General features: G+C 50.1%; 1 protein-coding gene across 2 annotated transcripts in view; it reads left to right on the forward strand.

Annotated features, from left to right (window-relative positions):
- The first annotated feature begins 481 nt into the window (after positions 1–481).
- VASH2 (vasohibin 2) overlaps positions 482–15,795 on the forward strand; it is a 40,524-nt gene continuing 25,210 nt past the window's right edge. The window contains exons 1-3 of one of the 2 annotated variants that reach the window (XM_037405069.1): positions 482–590; positions 8,446–8,534; positions 10,915–10,971. In XM_037405069.1, coding sequence (XP_037260966.1) covers positions 8,482–8,534; positions 10,915–10,971 — 110 coding nt within the window. In that variant the 5' untranslated portion in view covers positions 482–590; positions 8,446–8,481. Of the gene's footprint in view, positions 591–2,786; positions 3,348–8,445; positions 8,535–10,914; positions 10,972–15,795 lie in introns of those variants that run through there. The other variant, XM_037405068.1, reaches the window with a different exon arrangement.

Here is a 15,795-nt window from a genome sequence, read left to right on the forward strand (position 1 = left end):
GAAGGCAGCTGTGGTAGCAACAAGCACTGCATTAGGAACAAGGCTGTAGGTTCGAGGTGTTACTCAGAGCTAGCTTTAGAAAGGTACCTCCATGAAAAGTGGCTCAATTTCAAAATCAAAAGGCTCTGGCAGTCTGGAGCAGTGGCTGGGCAGTAGCCTGGTTGTGAGAGGAAGGGCAGCACACGGAGCGGGGAACAAGGTGGGTTTGCTGAGGTATGGTATCAAAATTAGGTGAGTCCCACAAGGTGAAAGGCATTGGATGCTGGAGGGCATGCTGCATATCCCACCTTACTCTTACTCAACCCAAATGTCTCTTCATAGCCCAAACCCTCTCTGGTATTAGTTAAACCAAGACAACGTTCTTCTATTTTTACTCTTACTTTATAGCTGAGAAGAGGGCAATTATGGCTTTCCCTTAGCTGTAGGGACTGGGGACTCTGCTTTTATCCACTTAGGCTGTTGTTCCAAAGTTGCTGCTAGCTTCAGGACCTCTGCTAATTTCTGCCCTGCCTCTCCAGCCCACAGCTGGCCTTGGACATACTGGCTGGCCTCTGGGAGTTCAACTTGCCCTGAGCATCAAGGAGGAGCTGGTAAGATATTTTTTCTTTCAGTTCTGATCAGAAGGGGTCTGGGTGCTGCAAAGGGCTGCTATGGACAAGGCTGTGATGTTCCAACTTTGCCGTGATCCTTATCTGTCTGGCCAGGGAGAGTCCCTCCCTCTGGCATGGAGCACACCCTGGCATGGTGGGTGCAGAAGGCTTTGAATTGCAAAGCATGTAGCATCACTCTGGTCTTCACCCTTTCGGGGTGGCTAGGAAGTGGGTGGGTGTAGGAAAGCATGATCTGAGGGTTTCTGGCTGCTCTGGGCGGTGGAGCAGCACTAAGAGAGGCTGAGGCAGCCTCGCCATAGTTACCTGTTCCACCAGCAAACAAGGCTCTGGGATAATAGGTGACTCCCAGCTTGTGTAACAGCAACCTTGATGATGACTTTCTGCTATGCAATCCCAGCACTCCAGGCTCTATCACACACAGCGTGCCCCTGGGCTGCTCACACATGGCTGCCACCACCTGCACAGTCCCATTAGTCCTAAGATCCAGGTCTGAAAGATTTTCAAGCTTTCCCCTGGCTCTGCTCCAGTGAACCTGCACACGTTCTCAGCCTCCCTTTCCTTGCACTGCCTTGCCTGAGCCTCCCTGTGCTCCTTGAGAGCCCTCTCCTCTGTGGCTGCAGCCTCTCAGGGTCTCTGTGCTTCATCAGCTCCCATCTGGAGCTTATCTCAGTGCTCCCACATGTTGCCAGTGTGCAGCCTCCTCTGTATTCCTGAAGGAGAGAGGGACTGTACTTCCCCTGGGATCCTGCTCCAAAACCCAGTGGGGGGCGTGGATCGCCTCTGCCCAGCATGGGAGCACATTTGCCCTCCAGTTGCAGTGTTTGCCTGATCATTAGGGAAATGCAGGACATAACGGAGAGGGTGAAGATTTCACAGCAGCTCTAAATCTGCTCTGACCTTTCCTCCTCTCCTCTACATTGCATTGCCATTTACACACTGAGCCTCTCCATTCAGCTTGGGGGGCTCCTTAGACCAAAATCTCTTGGGCTGAAAGCTGACACTGGGCGAGCTGTGTAAGCTGAAGCCCTTGGTTTGCTTTAGCTGATGGAGCAGCCTTTCTCCAGCCTCCCTTACGTTAAACCTCCTGATGAGATTCAGGTATACCATGTGGCCAGGTTGTGGCAGGGAGATTACTGGTAGGACTCACAGAGATGTCAACTCCGGCAGAGTGTGATTAGTGACTCAACATACACCCGTGGCTCCCGAGAGCCTTCAGAAAGCTGATCAGGGCACTGGATGGATATATTTATGGCAAGAGATGAAAGTCAGTACTTGCAGGTGCTGAGAAGATGCTCAAGTACATGTGCAGCCTGGCTGGGATCAGGAGGGATCTGAGTGAGTGCATGGGCAGGGGATGGCAACATTTTTCAGGCTATTACTTATTTCTGATGGGGATTCACCTCTGGCTCTAGGAGTTGTATTAGGCTGACACAGTTGTGCTTGATACAAAGAGCTAAAAACATCCCTCCGAGCATGCAAATAAGCATCTGGGAACTGAGCTGAGCGGTGAGGATAGCAGCAGCAGCCAGGGAGTCGTCTGCCCGGGAGGTGCTGCAAAGGCCGCCCTGGGGGAGAGACAGTTCCCTGCTGTTCCCATGCACAGTTCATCACACCGGGCACCGGCAAGGCGGGGTCAGACGCTGTTTCGCTGGCGTTAGCAGGGCATGCAGAGCCCTGGCTGTTGGGGGGGGTTCCCCCGGGGCTGGGGCGCTTGTTTGCCCACCGGGCAGAAGAGCCCCGGGGAGCCTTTCTCAGCAGCCCGCGCCTTCAGGCTGGGGTCTCGCTGCCATTGCTGTTAGCACTCCACGGTTAACAAAGAATTTTCCAGCTCCGTTAGGAAGAACGGAAGAGACCAGCTCTCTTCGATGAAGAGTTTGATCTTCAGGCGCCCCTCAGGCAGCGGGGCCCGGGAGGTGAGGCACGGCACGGCACGGCACGGCACGGCACGGCACGCCGGCAGCCGTGCACGCCGGAGCGGCTGCGGGCGAAGGGGCTCAGTCTGAGCCGCCCGGTTCCGGTGATCTGGGCCGCCCGGCAGGGGGCGCCGCCCGGCAGCGGCTCCGCCAGTCACGGCTCGTCCCGCCCCTCGAGCTCCGCCCCTCTTTGTTGCGACCGCCAATAGGAGCGCGCCGAGGGCGGGCGGGCGGCCGGTAGCGTGGTAACGCGGCGGCATGGAGCGCGGCGCGGGGCGCGCCCCCAGCGCGGCTGAGGCCGGGCCGGGGCCAGCGAGCTACCGTGCCGCGGGGCGGGCGGGCGGCCGCCGCTAGCCAGGGGCCGTCCCCGCGCCCAGCTTCTGCCGCACGCACGTAACACACACACACACACACACACATATATATATTAAATATATATAGGGGGCGCGGGCGGCGGCGAGGCCGCGGGGCGCCTCTCGACAGCGGTCCCCGCGGCGCGCCGGGGCTCGGGCATGGCCGCGGGGCCATGACGGGCGCGGCGGCGGGCGGCGGCGGCCGCGGGAGCACCCGCCGTGCGGCGGCCGGCAAGGAGGGGGGCCGTTCGCGGAGCGCCCAGCCGCGGGCGGCGGGCGGCGGCGGGAGCGGCGGCGGCTCGGAGGAGGAGGAGCAGCAGCGGGACGGCGGGTCGCTCTTCCTGGTGAACAAGAGCGGCTTCCCCATGGACGGGCAGACCTGGGAGCGGATGTGGGGGCACGTGGAGCGGGTGCACCCCGACGGCGGCGCCGTGGCGGCGGCCATCCGGAGCGCCGCCCGCCTGGCCCGGGTAAGGCGAAGCCCCCCCCCCCCCCCTTAAAAAAAAAGAGGGGGTGCCGCAAAGCCCAGAGCCGGGCATCCCGCGGGCGCCGAGGGGACGGGAGAGGCGAGGGTTGGCCCCTGTCCACTGCGGGGGGCGCCGGGGCAGAGCTGGAGCGGCTGGCGGGGGCGGGGGTTGTGCTGCGGGACACTCGGCTGCTGGAGTTGGCGTCTTGGGAGACGAGCGGGAAGAAAATTATTTTTTCGCCTTGGGGAGGAAAAAGCTGAAAACAAGAATGAAAAGAAATCCTGAGGGACTGAGTGAAGTGCTTTGTGCGATTTGAAGCACATTTTGCTCAGCTGTCTGGAACACAGGCGTTTCCTTGCTCCTGAAATGTAGTAAGGGATTTAAAACTCAGACGTTCGATTTCCAGTATATGGAAAGACTCCAAATGCTTTTGTCTTGTACGTTCCTCAGTACAAGCTCCAAACGGCTCTGCCTGACCCAAGTCTTTTTCCTCTAGCCAGCAAATAAAATGTTGTCTGCTGATGTTCCAAGGCTTCTCACCACTGCGCTGCATTACTGGCCACAATGTCTTTAACACAGCTGGCTTTGGTGGACTTGGAGCTTGATTCACTCGTCCCATCAGGCAGCATTCATCTGAGCTGGCCGCTGAAGTCCATGTTGATTCATACCCCTGTGCATGCTGGGGTGAGATGGCTGGGCTGGCATTGTCATGGGCCAAGTTGTCAGTGATAAGTATGAAACAAGTTCTTTATGTAGGGTAGAAAGGGAAAATTCTGCGCGTGGAGAAGCTGGAAGTACATTGAGTAGGGCCGTCTTGCGAAGGCGCTTGTCAAATTAGATGCAGGCTGAAAAGGCCTTTCATCTCTCTTCTGCAATGTTTCCTTCAGCATAAGTGCAAAAGGGGCAATCTCTTTCTCTCTGTTCCCCTGCTTCCCTCATGCTGGCACCAGCCTTTGTTTGGACGGGGAAGCAGATCCAGCTAAAGAATAATCTGGTTATGCTGGGTTTTTTTGTAGTTCCTTGGTGTGGTTCATCTCATACTTGCACAGGCACCTGAGGTAGAAATGAAGGGGCAGGGAGAGGGCAGAACTTCTCGTTTCAGCAGCATGACCGGCTTACACACTAGTCTAAATGGCCTGCAGATCTGTTTGGTGTTAAGAGACAGCAAAGCACACGCTGGACTTGATTTTCTTTCCTTACCTCCAAGCTCCAAAGCATGTAACTTTTACTGGTGATAACTGTACTGGCTGACAAAGTATTTGGTGAAAGACATGCTCCACATGCTGTCTGCTGCAGTGTCCCAGAGAGCATCGCCCATGGCTTCTTCCTCAGGCTGACTCAGTGTGGCATGTGCTGCAGCTGGGTAGGAGGAAAAATGTTTTGAAATCTGCTCGGATAAATCATTTGATGTTAGTTACTAGTTGCTAATCCATGGAGGGCGCTGTAAAAGTTGCACTGTGTTTCTCCAGTGCTGTCCGGCAGCAAGCTCCCTGTCTCAGTGATTAACTTCTTCAAGGGCAGAAGGGCCTGGTGTCCCCTGTGACTAACTAGCTCTTGATGGCTAAGCCTGGGACCTCTGGGGTCAGAGGGTAGTTTTGAGCATCACCTAGTTCTCGTTAAGATCAGTACAGCTCAGGTGAGCAAATGAAGGTTAGGAGCAGGTTTGTTTGCTACAAGGTAGGTAGTAGGTTGCTAAAGTCGTGATGGTAATTTCTGGGTCAGAGTAGGAGTGTGAGGGGACAGTTGTTGCTTAAATGATGGTACAGCTCTTTTAATTGGTGGGTGCTGCTGGGTACATGGCACCGGGCGAAAGACTAGGTAGTGCTAATTGGGAGTGACAAGAGAAACTTATGCCTGTGAGAAAATGGTTTGTAATCTGCTTGCATTGGTAGGTGCTGGAGGCTGAGCGAGTAGTGTGTGCGACTGCTCCATTTTTGCATCTGATCTGTTCTTAATCCCTAGTGATGGGAGAGAGTTTTCATCCTCTCCCCAAGAAGCTCCACTTGATTGCTCTAATCATCTTGGTATTAGTCTCGGTGATCATGCACGCAGGGTGCTAAGTAGTTTCTTACTGTATATTGGCGAGGTTGTCTTTAAGTGGAACAAATACAAACTGCAGGGGTGCAGGGCTGCATCTCTCATAGGAGGAAGAATCCTCATAAAAAGCTGGTTTGTCTGCAAGAGGGGCAATTTTGGAACCCAAGGAGTCCCTTGATTGCACCCCCCACCTCTGACTTTTGGCTTGAGCTCTGGGAAAGGTGTGGGCTCCTTGTTTGGAAGGGCTGTGCAATGCTTTATGTGGCCTGTGTTCTTGGAAGTCTTAATGAATTAAACATCTCATCAGCATTTAGGGCTCTAGCCTGCCACCTTCATCCATGCTAGCTAACTGTACTTGCAAGGGTGAGCTAGCAGAAAGTGACTTTCTGATCATTGAATGAGACACAGTAGAACCAGGCAAGACAACTTTTAACGCAGGATGTCTGTGGTGATCTGAGACTACAGCATTTCTAGCCACGGGATAACAATTTCCAGATCTGCCACAAGGTCTTGCACTGGAGCAGCTCTGCTGTCTCTGGAGCTGCTACTGCTTGGAAGTACTGATACAGGGTCAAGGCCTTTCATCTGCCTGGCTTTCACTTGCTTTATAAATTCACAGTCTGTAGTGCTGTGTCTGCATTTCCTCTTGGCGGCTATGGCCGCCTGCTACAAACCCTCGGCAGCTCCTGGCTGCTGCGCTGGGATGTGCACTGGTGGCTGGAGGGCTGCAGCCTCAACCGTAGCAGCGTTGTGCATTCCTTTGCTGCTGGTATCGTGCAGCCCTGGCTTCTGCTCTGTGCTGGCTGGGCACCCAGGTCGGTGCTCCTGCAGCTAGGGCAGGAATTTAGAGGGGAAAAATGGGGTTTCTTTGGAGGGAGTGGGAGCGGTGGGTGGCTGTCCACCTCCTGGCCTGGCTGGCAGCACGATGCCGTGTACTGCTTGCCCAGCATGGCAGAGAGGACAGTGCTGCCATCCTGCGCGGGGGAGACTGGTGGCTGCTTCTCCCTCATGTCCCAAGGTCTGGAGGGGCTTGGGCATCCCAGCTCAGCAAGGCCTGCCTGGGTAGCTTTAACAGACAGGTGATGGGATACGTGTCAGCTGCTGGGAAAACCCTGGTTCTCTTTACCTGAGCGTGCCTGGTGGCTGTCGTGATCATCTGCCTCGGAGACAGGGGAGCACCTCGCATGGAGTTCCAAAAAACCTCACCCCCATGATGAGGGTGGCCACTGTGGGTTACAGCAAGGGCTGCGTCCCTCCGCACTGGTGCGGTCCCTATGGGATGCTGTGTGGTCCCACAGCTGGGCAAGCGCAGGGACCTCCATTTTATGGAGCGCTGAGAAAGGGCTGTGCTGTCCCCCAGCCGTTCTGCAGCGGGTGGGGCTCCTGGCACCTTGGCCTGTTGTGTAGTGCGTGCACCTAGAGTGTCTTTATCCTGGAAGAAAAGGAGTATTTATATCTGAGCAGAAGTGACTACCCCTGGAAGGATTTGCCAGGCCGGCCTTAATTCCCTCTTGCACCCACTTGCTGCTCCTGAAATGGGAGCCCCGTCTGGCATGCCGAGTCCAGGCCTGCCGCAGTGCTGGCGGGGACAGGCGGGCAATTTGTCCAGACCAAAGGGTATTGGGGGGCAGAAGGAACTCGTGAAACCAAAAAATTGCCTCTAATGAAGAGCTTAGGTGTGGAATTGATGATTAAGAAGTGCTAATGAGCCTTGCTGGTAACTCCCACTTGTGAGGAGAGAGCCTGTGTGGGCGCCCATGCGTGCCAGCGAGCCGGGGGCCGGCCCATCTGCCTGCTTGCCACTTCAAATGTGTTACATGTAGGAGTCTCTATTTGGGTTTTTCCCCCTTCTCTGAAGTATGTTTACTATTTGAGTGTAGTCAGTGTAGTAAATGCTGGGGTTTGGTCGTGTTGGGTTATCGGTGCTCCTGCCCTGAAAGCAAAACACCTATCCCTCCCTCACAGGGGAGGTGGGGGCCGGAGGGGAAGGTCTGTGTGGTGGAGATGGCCCCATACTGCCTGAGCTTGCTTTTCTTATCTGTAATCATAGACGTGAAGTGTATTTAGAGCAGTGATAGCGCATTTCATTGTCTTCAAACTATTGTAACTTCGATGTGGGCCCGCGGATGCTGCACGTTTTCCTTTGTGCCTTGTGCCACGACTGCTCAAGCTGCTGGTTCCTGGATTTGGGTCTGCATTAATATTTAAATCCACTGCATTTGTGAGAATTGAACTGACTTCTTTTTAGCCACACTGCCTGCTTTAGCATGTTGACCCCATATTTTACAGTCTTGCCCTAATTAAGGGGACCTGGGAGCAGGCCATGCCCCTTTCCTGCATGTTTACAGGAGCCACAAAGCTTTGGGGTTAAATATGGATTGAGGTCCCGGCTTCTAAAGTGCTTAGGCACAAGCAGATGTCTTACGGGATTTTGGAAAAATCCCATTACGTTGCCAGCCTATATCTTTAAGTGTCTTAATATCATTAAAGATCTGGGTCCCAGGTGGTCTTCTAGGTACCATGTGCTTCCTGCCCAGCAAGTGTGCCACTGACATGCGGCAGATGGGAAATTATGCAGCCTGGGATCCTTGTCTTTTTTTTCTTTTTCTATATATCTTTCTCTTATGACAGAGGAAACAAAAAATTAGACTTGAAATGGTTTCTCAGGGGAGGGAGGACAGCAGAGCCAGTGCTGGAATGGTACTCATCCAAACCGCTCTGTGCTAGAGGGGAAAAATGGGAAGCATTGGCCTACTGTGCTGGACTGCCTGCCCGCGCAGGGTGGTGTTTAAGGGATGGTGGTGGTCATGATGAGCAGCCCGCTGAGGCGGGGGCCTACCCTGTCCCCCTCCACATGGTCAGGGATGGGGCTGGCTCTGGTGTATGGGCAGCCCCTGTTGTCAGCGGGATGACTTTGCCTGATGCTTGAGTTCACGTGGGGTCTGAGCCATCTGTGCTGCCACGTTGCATTGCACTAAGCATGTGCCGCTGCCCAAGTAAATCACTTATCCGCTCTGCAGGGAGCAGTAACTGTCTAACCTCTTTATCTCTTTTGTGTGTCCAGCCCTCAGTGCCACCAGTGCCAAACTACAAGCTCTCCATGTCGATCCCAGAATGGCTCCAGGCAATACAGACCTACATGAAGATGCTGCAGTATCCTTCTCCAGCATGCAGTCTCCAGAGAGAAGGCTGGCTTATACCTGGCATGAATTAACAGGGACTTTACCAAGCACTAGTTGGTTGCAAGGGCTTGGGATCATTCAAGGGTGAAAAGGATATCTCTGAGGATTTGAGATGGCACCTGCAGTACTGAGCTAATCACAGAAATCCTCTGGGAATGTAATTAAATGATACTGAAGAATTTACCTGAAGTGACATTGATGAGAATAAAATGCTTATTTTTCAGTTGGCTTATGAGGATATTATAATCAGATTGTGATGCCTGGAGAAATAATACAGCATTTTGTCATAAAGTGACTAAGGGAGAGCCAGCGTTGTGGCAAACCTTTTCTCTTTCTGCCCTGGCAGCCCCTGTGGGGGCTCCCTGAGGACTACCTTCATGCTCAGCTTGCAGGGAGGGCTTTGTCATTGGGGTGGGGAGCATGAGCAGCTGTCCTGGCCCCGAGGTGGGCAGACTTGCCGCGTGACACAGGAACTGACCAAAGAAATCCCTGCTTCCAGATGTCCCACTTGGGGGTTCATCAGAGATGTATACATCTGTCTACCCCCATGCCTGATACCTGTCTGTTTCCATAGCTGCCTGGCTGGGATGGGAGAGTTGCTGGCCCAGATGCTGCTCTTCTGTTTTCCTGTTTTCTAAACTCTTCCTTTTTGTGTGTGTACATGTGCGTGTGTGGGGAAGCAGCGAGGGTGAGGAATGTATGTAAAGTCCTGGTAAGAGTTAGGAAAGGATATGGGCGGCAGCTGGAAGAGCATCCAAAAATAGCAGGCATGGGTAGCCTGCTGGGGAGTAGTGGTTGGGATCAAGGCAGCAGCAGGGGTTGGAGCCACTGCAGCTGCCATGGGGAGAGGGAGGCTGGGGCTAGCCTGCTCTGCAGGGGAATGGTGCATTTCTCTTCTGCATGTCAGATGCTTGGGCAGGACAAGAGGCTTGCTGCTCAGTGGGGTTGTGCCAGAGAGGAGACCATGTCACACACAACTCCAAAAATTATTTATATACATATAGTCCCCACCCCCCCACCCCCAGTGGTTTTGAAATCCTGCACTCTGCTATGTAGCAGGAGCAGGTCTTAGGTACGGGGTTTGGATCTATGCTCAGAAAAGCTTCAAAGTGGGGTGAGGAACAGGGTCTGGGCTTCCTTTGAGGGCTACAAGAGGCTCTGTGCTTTGTTCAGAGCACTCTGAAAGGGCCTCGTGAATGAGGTTTTGAAGGTGGGAGGGAAGCAAAGCCTCATTTCTGGAGAACTCTGAACTCTAATTGATGTCAGTTCAGAGCATCCTGGTGCAAGCTAGAGTCTTTATTTAGACCACGGTTACAAAGCCAGCAGCAGTGCTATTTATGCCTTGCAAGGTACCCTTTGCCTCCGTAGGGTCACCTATTTCTACCCTGGTATCACCACCACAATTTTACTGGCGTGAATATTCCCATGGTTGTGTTGGGAACTAGGTTGGGGAACAACTGGAAAAATAACCTAGCAAAAGTAAGTGGATGGTGTGATTTATTTTTTGTTATTGCTGCTGTTGGGGGTTTTGTTCGGTTGTTTCTTTGGCTTTTTTTTTTTTTTTTGTTGATTTGTTTTTACTGGACAGATAGGTTTACTAACCTGATTTACTGAATTACTGCTTGGACAGCTGTGCTAAAGGAGCAGGATGAGGCTGCTTGTGGTGGTGGTGGTACTACTGCATGGTAGCTTGCACTGCTGGGTGAGTGGTGCTGAGGTTTCTTTGATGGGTGATTCTGCTGGCATCCTTTTGTGATGAACTTTTCTCCTGTGCTCACAGTGTTAACTCATGTTCTTCAGTTGCACTTAGCTGGTTATTTTGATTTCATGTGCACTGTATTTTTTAGAGAATGGTTTATATTTACTAGGTGTAAATGGATGCACCTGCCATGCTTTTGGTTTACAGGTCATATATGAGCTACGTGGCTGACTTGAGTTAGAAACTTAAAAAGGAAATAAATTCTTTCAAACCATGAATGATGTTGATTGGTTTGAGAAGTCTCTAAAAGCTTTCTCTTGCCCAAATAGAAGCCTTTTTTTTTTTTTTTTTTCAAACTTTAACCTAATAGTGAGTGGGACCTAGAGGAAAGGAGTATTCATAACCCTCAAGTACCAAATTTAAGTGTCATTTTAGACAACACTTTTGCTTGACTCTGTATCTAGTGCCGGTTAATATGTCATAAAAAAGTGAAGTAATTGCTTTATTTCACATGCCAGGGTTTCACCTCTGTTGAGAGTCAATGGCTTTCTGCTTGTTTCAACAGGAAATCAGAACTGAAATCCACCTTTTGAGCGTTGTTATTTTATTGTTTAACTGTTCAAGCAACTTTCCTTTAACAGACAAAATTCAGATACAATCACACAGGAACACAGTTCTTCGAGATTAGAAAAACCAGACCTTTAAGTGGGTAAGTGTCTCTGGAAGTGGTCTAGTGCCCTTATCTCACATCATACCAGCTGATCACCTTGGGTGTTTGAGCACTGTAGCACCATGGCATGGGAGGGCTGCTTCCTCTATGCCATGGCTCCTCTGGCAGGGCCAAAACTGGGTATGTTGCTGCCTTTGCAAGGAGCATCCCAGCTTGCTGCCAGGTGACAAATGGACCCATTTAGAGCCAAGGAGTGGAAGGGCTGGTCTTGCTCAACAGCCACGTGGGAGCTGCATAGCTACAGGCCGAAACTAAATACACAGGACTGGGAAAACTCTCAGTTGTTGCTTGTTGGTGTTGAGTTGGGAGGGCTGGGCTGTTTTTATGGAAACTGTGTAAGTCCTGAGATTCTGCTTGTGCTGTAATGGCCTTTGCTGATGGTAGGAAGAGATCAGCCGTTCAAAACGCTGCATGAATTTTGACATCTTGGGCACAGTCCTTTCCCCTGGATGATCACAATAGACTGTTTAAGTCCTGGCTGTGCTTCTCCTGTTGCTGCTCATCTTGCTGTTCCTTCCACATGATGGATTTATGTGCTGGTTGGTGATGCATTCTGCAAGTACAAAGATATACACAGGGAGCCTGGCAAGAGGGGGCTGGGATCCCTTGCATGTAAGAACTGCATCATACTTAGGACAGTGCTTCAGTAGGACCCGGTAAGTCAGCAGGTTAGAGCGGGAAGTGGTGTGGAAGAAGTTACGCTTTTATTTTAGGGTGAAATTTAGGTAAGCGCAATATAATTACTCCTGTAGACTGGCCTGTCTCTAGCTCTCCCCAGCTGTCTGTCATTAATCTAATGGTTTGTCACTGTAAATTCCAGTTTCCATCCCAGCTCTGCGCTTCAGGTTTTCGTCTTGCTGACGGCAATCTTTCACACTTCCTTTCTCTATGTAATATTCACTGCACTGGTGGAACTAGTTTAGAAAAAACTCTGCCTTGAGTGGTAGGTGGGTATACAGAAGCTTAAAATAATTTTCAGGCTAGTCACTTGTTTTTAAATTTGCCTCATTACTTTTTCCAAGGAAGTGGAGGATGAAAATGAATTGTGCTCAGCACTCACCACTTGAAAAGTCAGTGTCGTCCTGGGCTGGATGAAAGCCTGACTTACGAGGCCGGTACTCTTCCCTGGAAGGGAACCAATATAGAGCTCACAGATGGAGATGTACCTGTGGCTTTGGATTCTCTCCTTAGTGGTACCATTTTCACTATTTACTTGCTGTAGTGTTTGCTTGGGGACTTGTCTGACTTCTCTTCTTGTTCTGTCGCTGTTAGTACTTCTGGGAGTGACTTGGTATGTGGTGGCAGGACTTCTGCAGAATTTAGGAGAGTGCCCCTGGGAAGAATCCAACCCCTTGGGGCAGCTGCTGCCAGCTTGCCAGGCACAGTTGCCTGCACCTGGTGTATGCTGGACTTGCAGAGTGTTAAGTCTTAACGCCTGTGCTGCTTTGCTCCTTGACCTGATGGACAGGGGTGCTAGGAGTAGCGAAACTCTTAGGAGCACGCTTAGCTGCCCAGATCCTGTCATAGTGCAGTGGGGCTTGAGTGCTTGCCATGTCTTGGTTTCTTCAGCTTTGAGAAGAGGAATAATGCATTGATCGCTCTGTAATGTTGAGGTTTCCCTGAAGGCATTCCTTTCCTTCACGTGGGGTGTGTGTCTGTTTGTACCAGCTGAGGTTATCTACTTTTTTGCATTTGTCCTTGGTGATTTGTTCTCCTGCTGCCAGGCCAGTTTTCACCAGAACTGAAAAACTCCCCACACCTGCAAGTTTTTTTTTTTTCCTGGGAGGTGTGTTCCACTTTGCAAGAAAACTGCTTCCAGTGTGGTGACAACAGGTTTCTTGTGCTGAGGTAACAAATGCTGTGCTGAGCAAGTTTCTTGGTGTAAAAGGCCTCGCTTGCTGCAAGATGAAGTTTGTATTTGCAAGTTACTCAGCGAGATGCTGAGTGTCTCCAATTGCTACCATCTCTTGAAAGCTGGGGCTGTTCCCAGAGCTGTGACTTATTGATATTAAACATATTGCTTATTTCATAATATGAGGGCTCAAAGCTAATGCAAGTATTACAAGATCTTTGGCAGCCTCTCTTCAAGAGAGCAGTGGCTGGACACAAAGAAGCTGAGCACTAGATGGAAATTGAATATTCATAAATTCATGTGAAAGTGTCCTAAAGCAGCTGGGGCATATTAATGAGTTTTTCTATTATGGGGGAAGGACTAGATATTATAGAGATTTACTGTCAGCATCAGTGAGATGCATGAGAGAATAAAAATGCATGGCTGTGCTTAGGAAGAAGAGCATAAATTATCTATAGGGACTCATAACATTAAGGGACACAGGCTTGCTATAATTTAGTATTTACAATCTCTCTTAAGAAAAAGTCATTGGTAGCTATCAACTTGCTTCTAGACTGCCAGACACCCTGTGGATTTGTCTAGACTACAGATAACACTTTTGAAAATACTAGATTTCTGTTGGCATTGCTGTGTGAGTTGGGGTGGTAGAAATGTGATCCTGCAAACTGTGTGGTATTCCTGTTGCACTGGCAAACCATGTCTGAAAATGTGTTAGTGTCTAACCTTGCCTGAGTTTGTTGTATTTGTACAAAATCCAGATGTAGCTACATCCACCGTAGGAGTGCTTTGCTCATAGAGTGTACAGGCATCCTGACCCAGGATGGTGTCCTGCACACGGGCTTCGTGATGTACCCTTTTGTACTGGGTAGGTAAAGTGCACCCTGTGGAGTTCAGTTCTACTGATCCATGATAAGTGTGTATGTGTGCAATACAAGTGTTTTAGACACCAGTAAGGCTGGTTTTCCTTTTCCCATATGGGATTATATTACAGCTTTTGTTGGTACAACTGGTCTGATAAAAAATGGTACCTTTAACTGAAATAGCTGTTCTTTAAACTGCCAACCTTAGATAACGTAAGAGCTTTAGAAAAAGAAGTATTTCTGGATATCTAGTAATACCTGTAACTGTGAATTCAGTGGCAACAAGATTTTTTTTTTACTGGCTTTACAAGGAGCAGTAAACCCTCTGCAAGCTTCTGTTCTAGGATGCAGGCGTGAGCCGCAAGGGAGAACAAGTATTTTTGCCTTCCACAGAGTATCTGGGGGGGGTGTAGGTAGGTGTGGTATTGTGCTGTTTCCTCCAGTTCAGCGCCAGCTGATCAGCAGGACCTATGACTGAAGGAAAAACTGATGTTTTGGTAGGTTCTGGGGTCTTTGAGAAATTACAGCTCAGAAATGCTCTGTGAAGATGGCGAGACACTCAGTGACTGCAGTTATAATGGGTGATCAATTGCAATAAAAGAGTGTGATAGAAGCAGTCACATGGGAACGATGCAACCAAGTAACAGCAAAGGGGGGAATGGAAAATAATACTGTTTCAACACACCATGTTATTAAAGAACCCTGATGGGGCTGTAAAGAAAAATGGGCTCATACCATTTCCAGACAATAGGCTGCAGAAGGCATTTGAACATCTGCTTCTGTCTTGCACAAAGGGAGAATGTTACAGATATGGTGCTATGTTCAGCATGTGGTAGAAGTGTTTTTGCCATTGAAACAAACTGGTTTTGAGAAGATTCATGAGAGCAGTAGCTGCTCTGCTGTTTTACTCCTGTTGGTGCCTTTCACTTCCTTCTTGGCTTCATTGGGAAGCATAAAACTGCCAGGAGCTTTAGAAAAATGTGGGAGAGGGAGATTTAGTGGACCTCATGCAAATACAAGGGCCTAGGGAAGGAGAAGTAAGTTTGTGAAAAATGTGCTGGAGGATCTCACTAATACAAATTTCATTAAAGTCTCTAGGACTCTTTGTTGAAGGTAACGGGCAGCCTCTCCTCCTAAGCACAGTTATCTCTGAAGTGACTCCAGTGTGATGGGTGCCAGCTGGTGAGATCCAGTTTTGGACATGCTTTTTCTGACATATATATGAAATTGGGTGCCCTAGTGAAAAATCTGGGAGTGAAAGGAATTCATGGTTCCCATGAGATGTCTGCAGATGCTGCCATTTTAAACAGAAGACATCCTAAAGTGGCAAAACCAGCTCCTCCATGGGCCCTCTCTCACTGCAGAAAGCAAGGGAGACAATCCAGGTGGGCTCTTGAAAACACTGAAAGACATTTTAGTCGATTAACAAGGAAATACCACCATCTGCCAAGGACTAGATCTCGAGGGAGGAGCATGCAGTCTGTTCCTGTTGGCTACGTTTGTTAAAAGGCAGAATTGCTCACTGTGGTCTGGCATAGAGATCTGCCTGGCAGACTGTAGATAGTGGCGTAAATGCTGCAAAGAGGGAAGCTGCATGATGCTTTTTTTTGACTGTAGCAGTCTGCCTTGAGTAACTGGAAGAGATGGGCTGCCCCCATGCTCACTGGGGTCTGTGAAGAAGGTGGCTTTGAGCTAATTCCCAGCTATCTGTGGTATGAGATTGTAGAGTACTGCATTAGCCATATATGTGGAGTGGAGTCTTTTCAGATAACTGGAAAGATTTAAAGACAATCCCAGAAACAAACCCTGCTCAGGCAGGGAATTGAAACGCGTAATGCTGGTTTTAATTCTTTTCCGCCTTCCTTAAATCTTCAATCACAAGTTTAACTTTCTGGAAAGTGCAGACTTTCTGGTTGCGATTAACATCTGCGACTGTGGTAAGAATTTAGGAGTCTAAGAAAATAGGGGAAATACAAGTCAAAGAGTGCTTGTAATGAGTTATTTTCAAATGAGCTGGATGCTCCATTGTTTCTCCTAGATCACTTGGAGAAGCGACAAGCAGCTTCCAAACCATTAATACTGTTAGAAAGC

The sequence above is a fragment of the Falco rusticolus genome, chromosome 12 (assembly GCF_015220075.1).
Source record: "Falco rusticolus isolate bFalRus1 chromosome 12, bFalRus1.pri, whole genome shotgun sequence".
Classification (NCBI taxonomy): domain Eukaryota; kingdom Metazoa; phylum Chordata; class Aves; order Falconiformes; family Falconidae; genus Falco; species Falco rusticolus.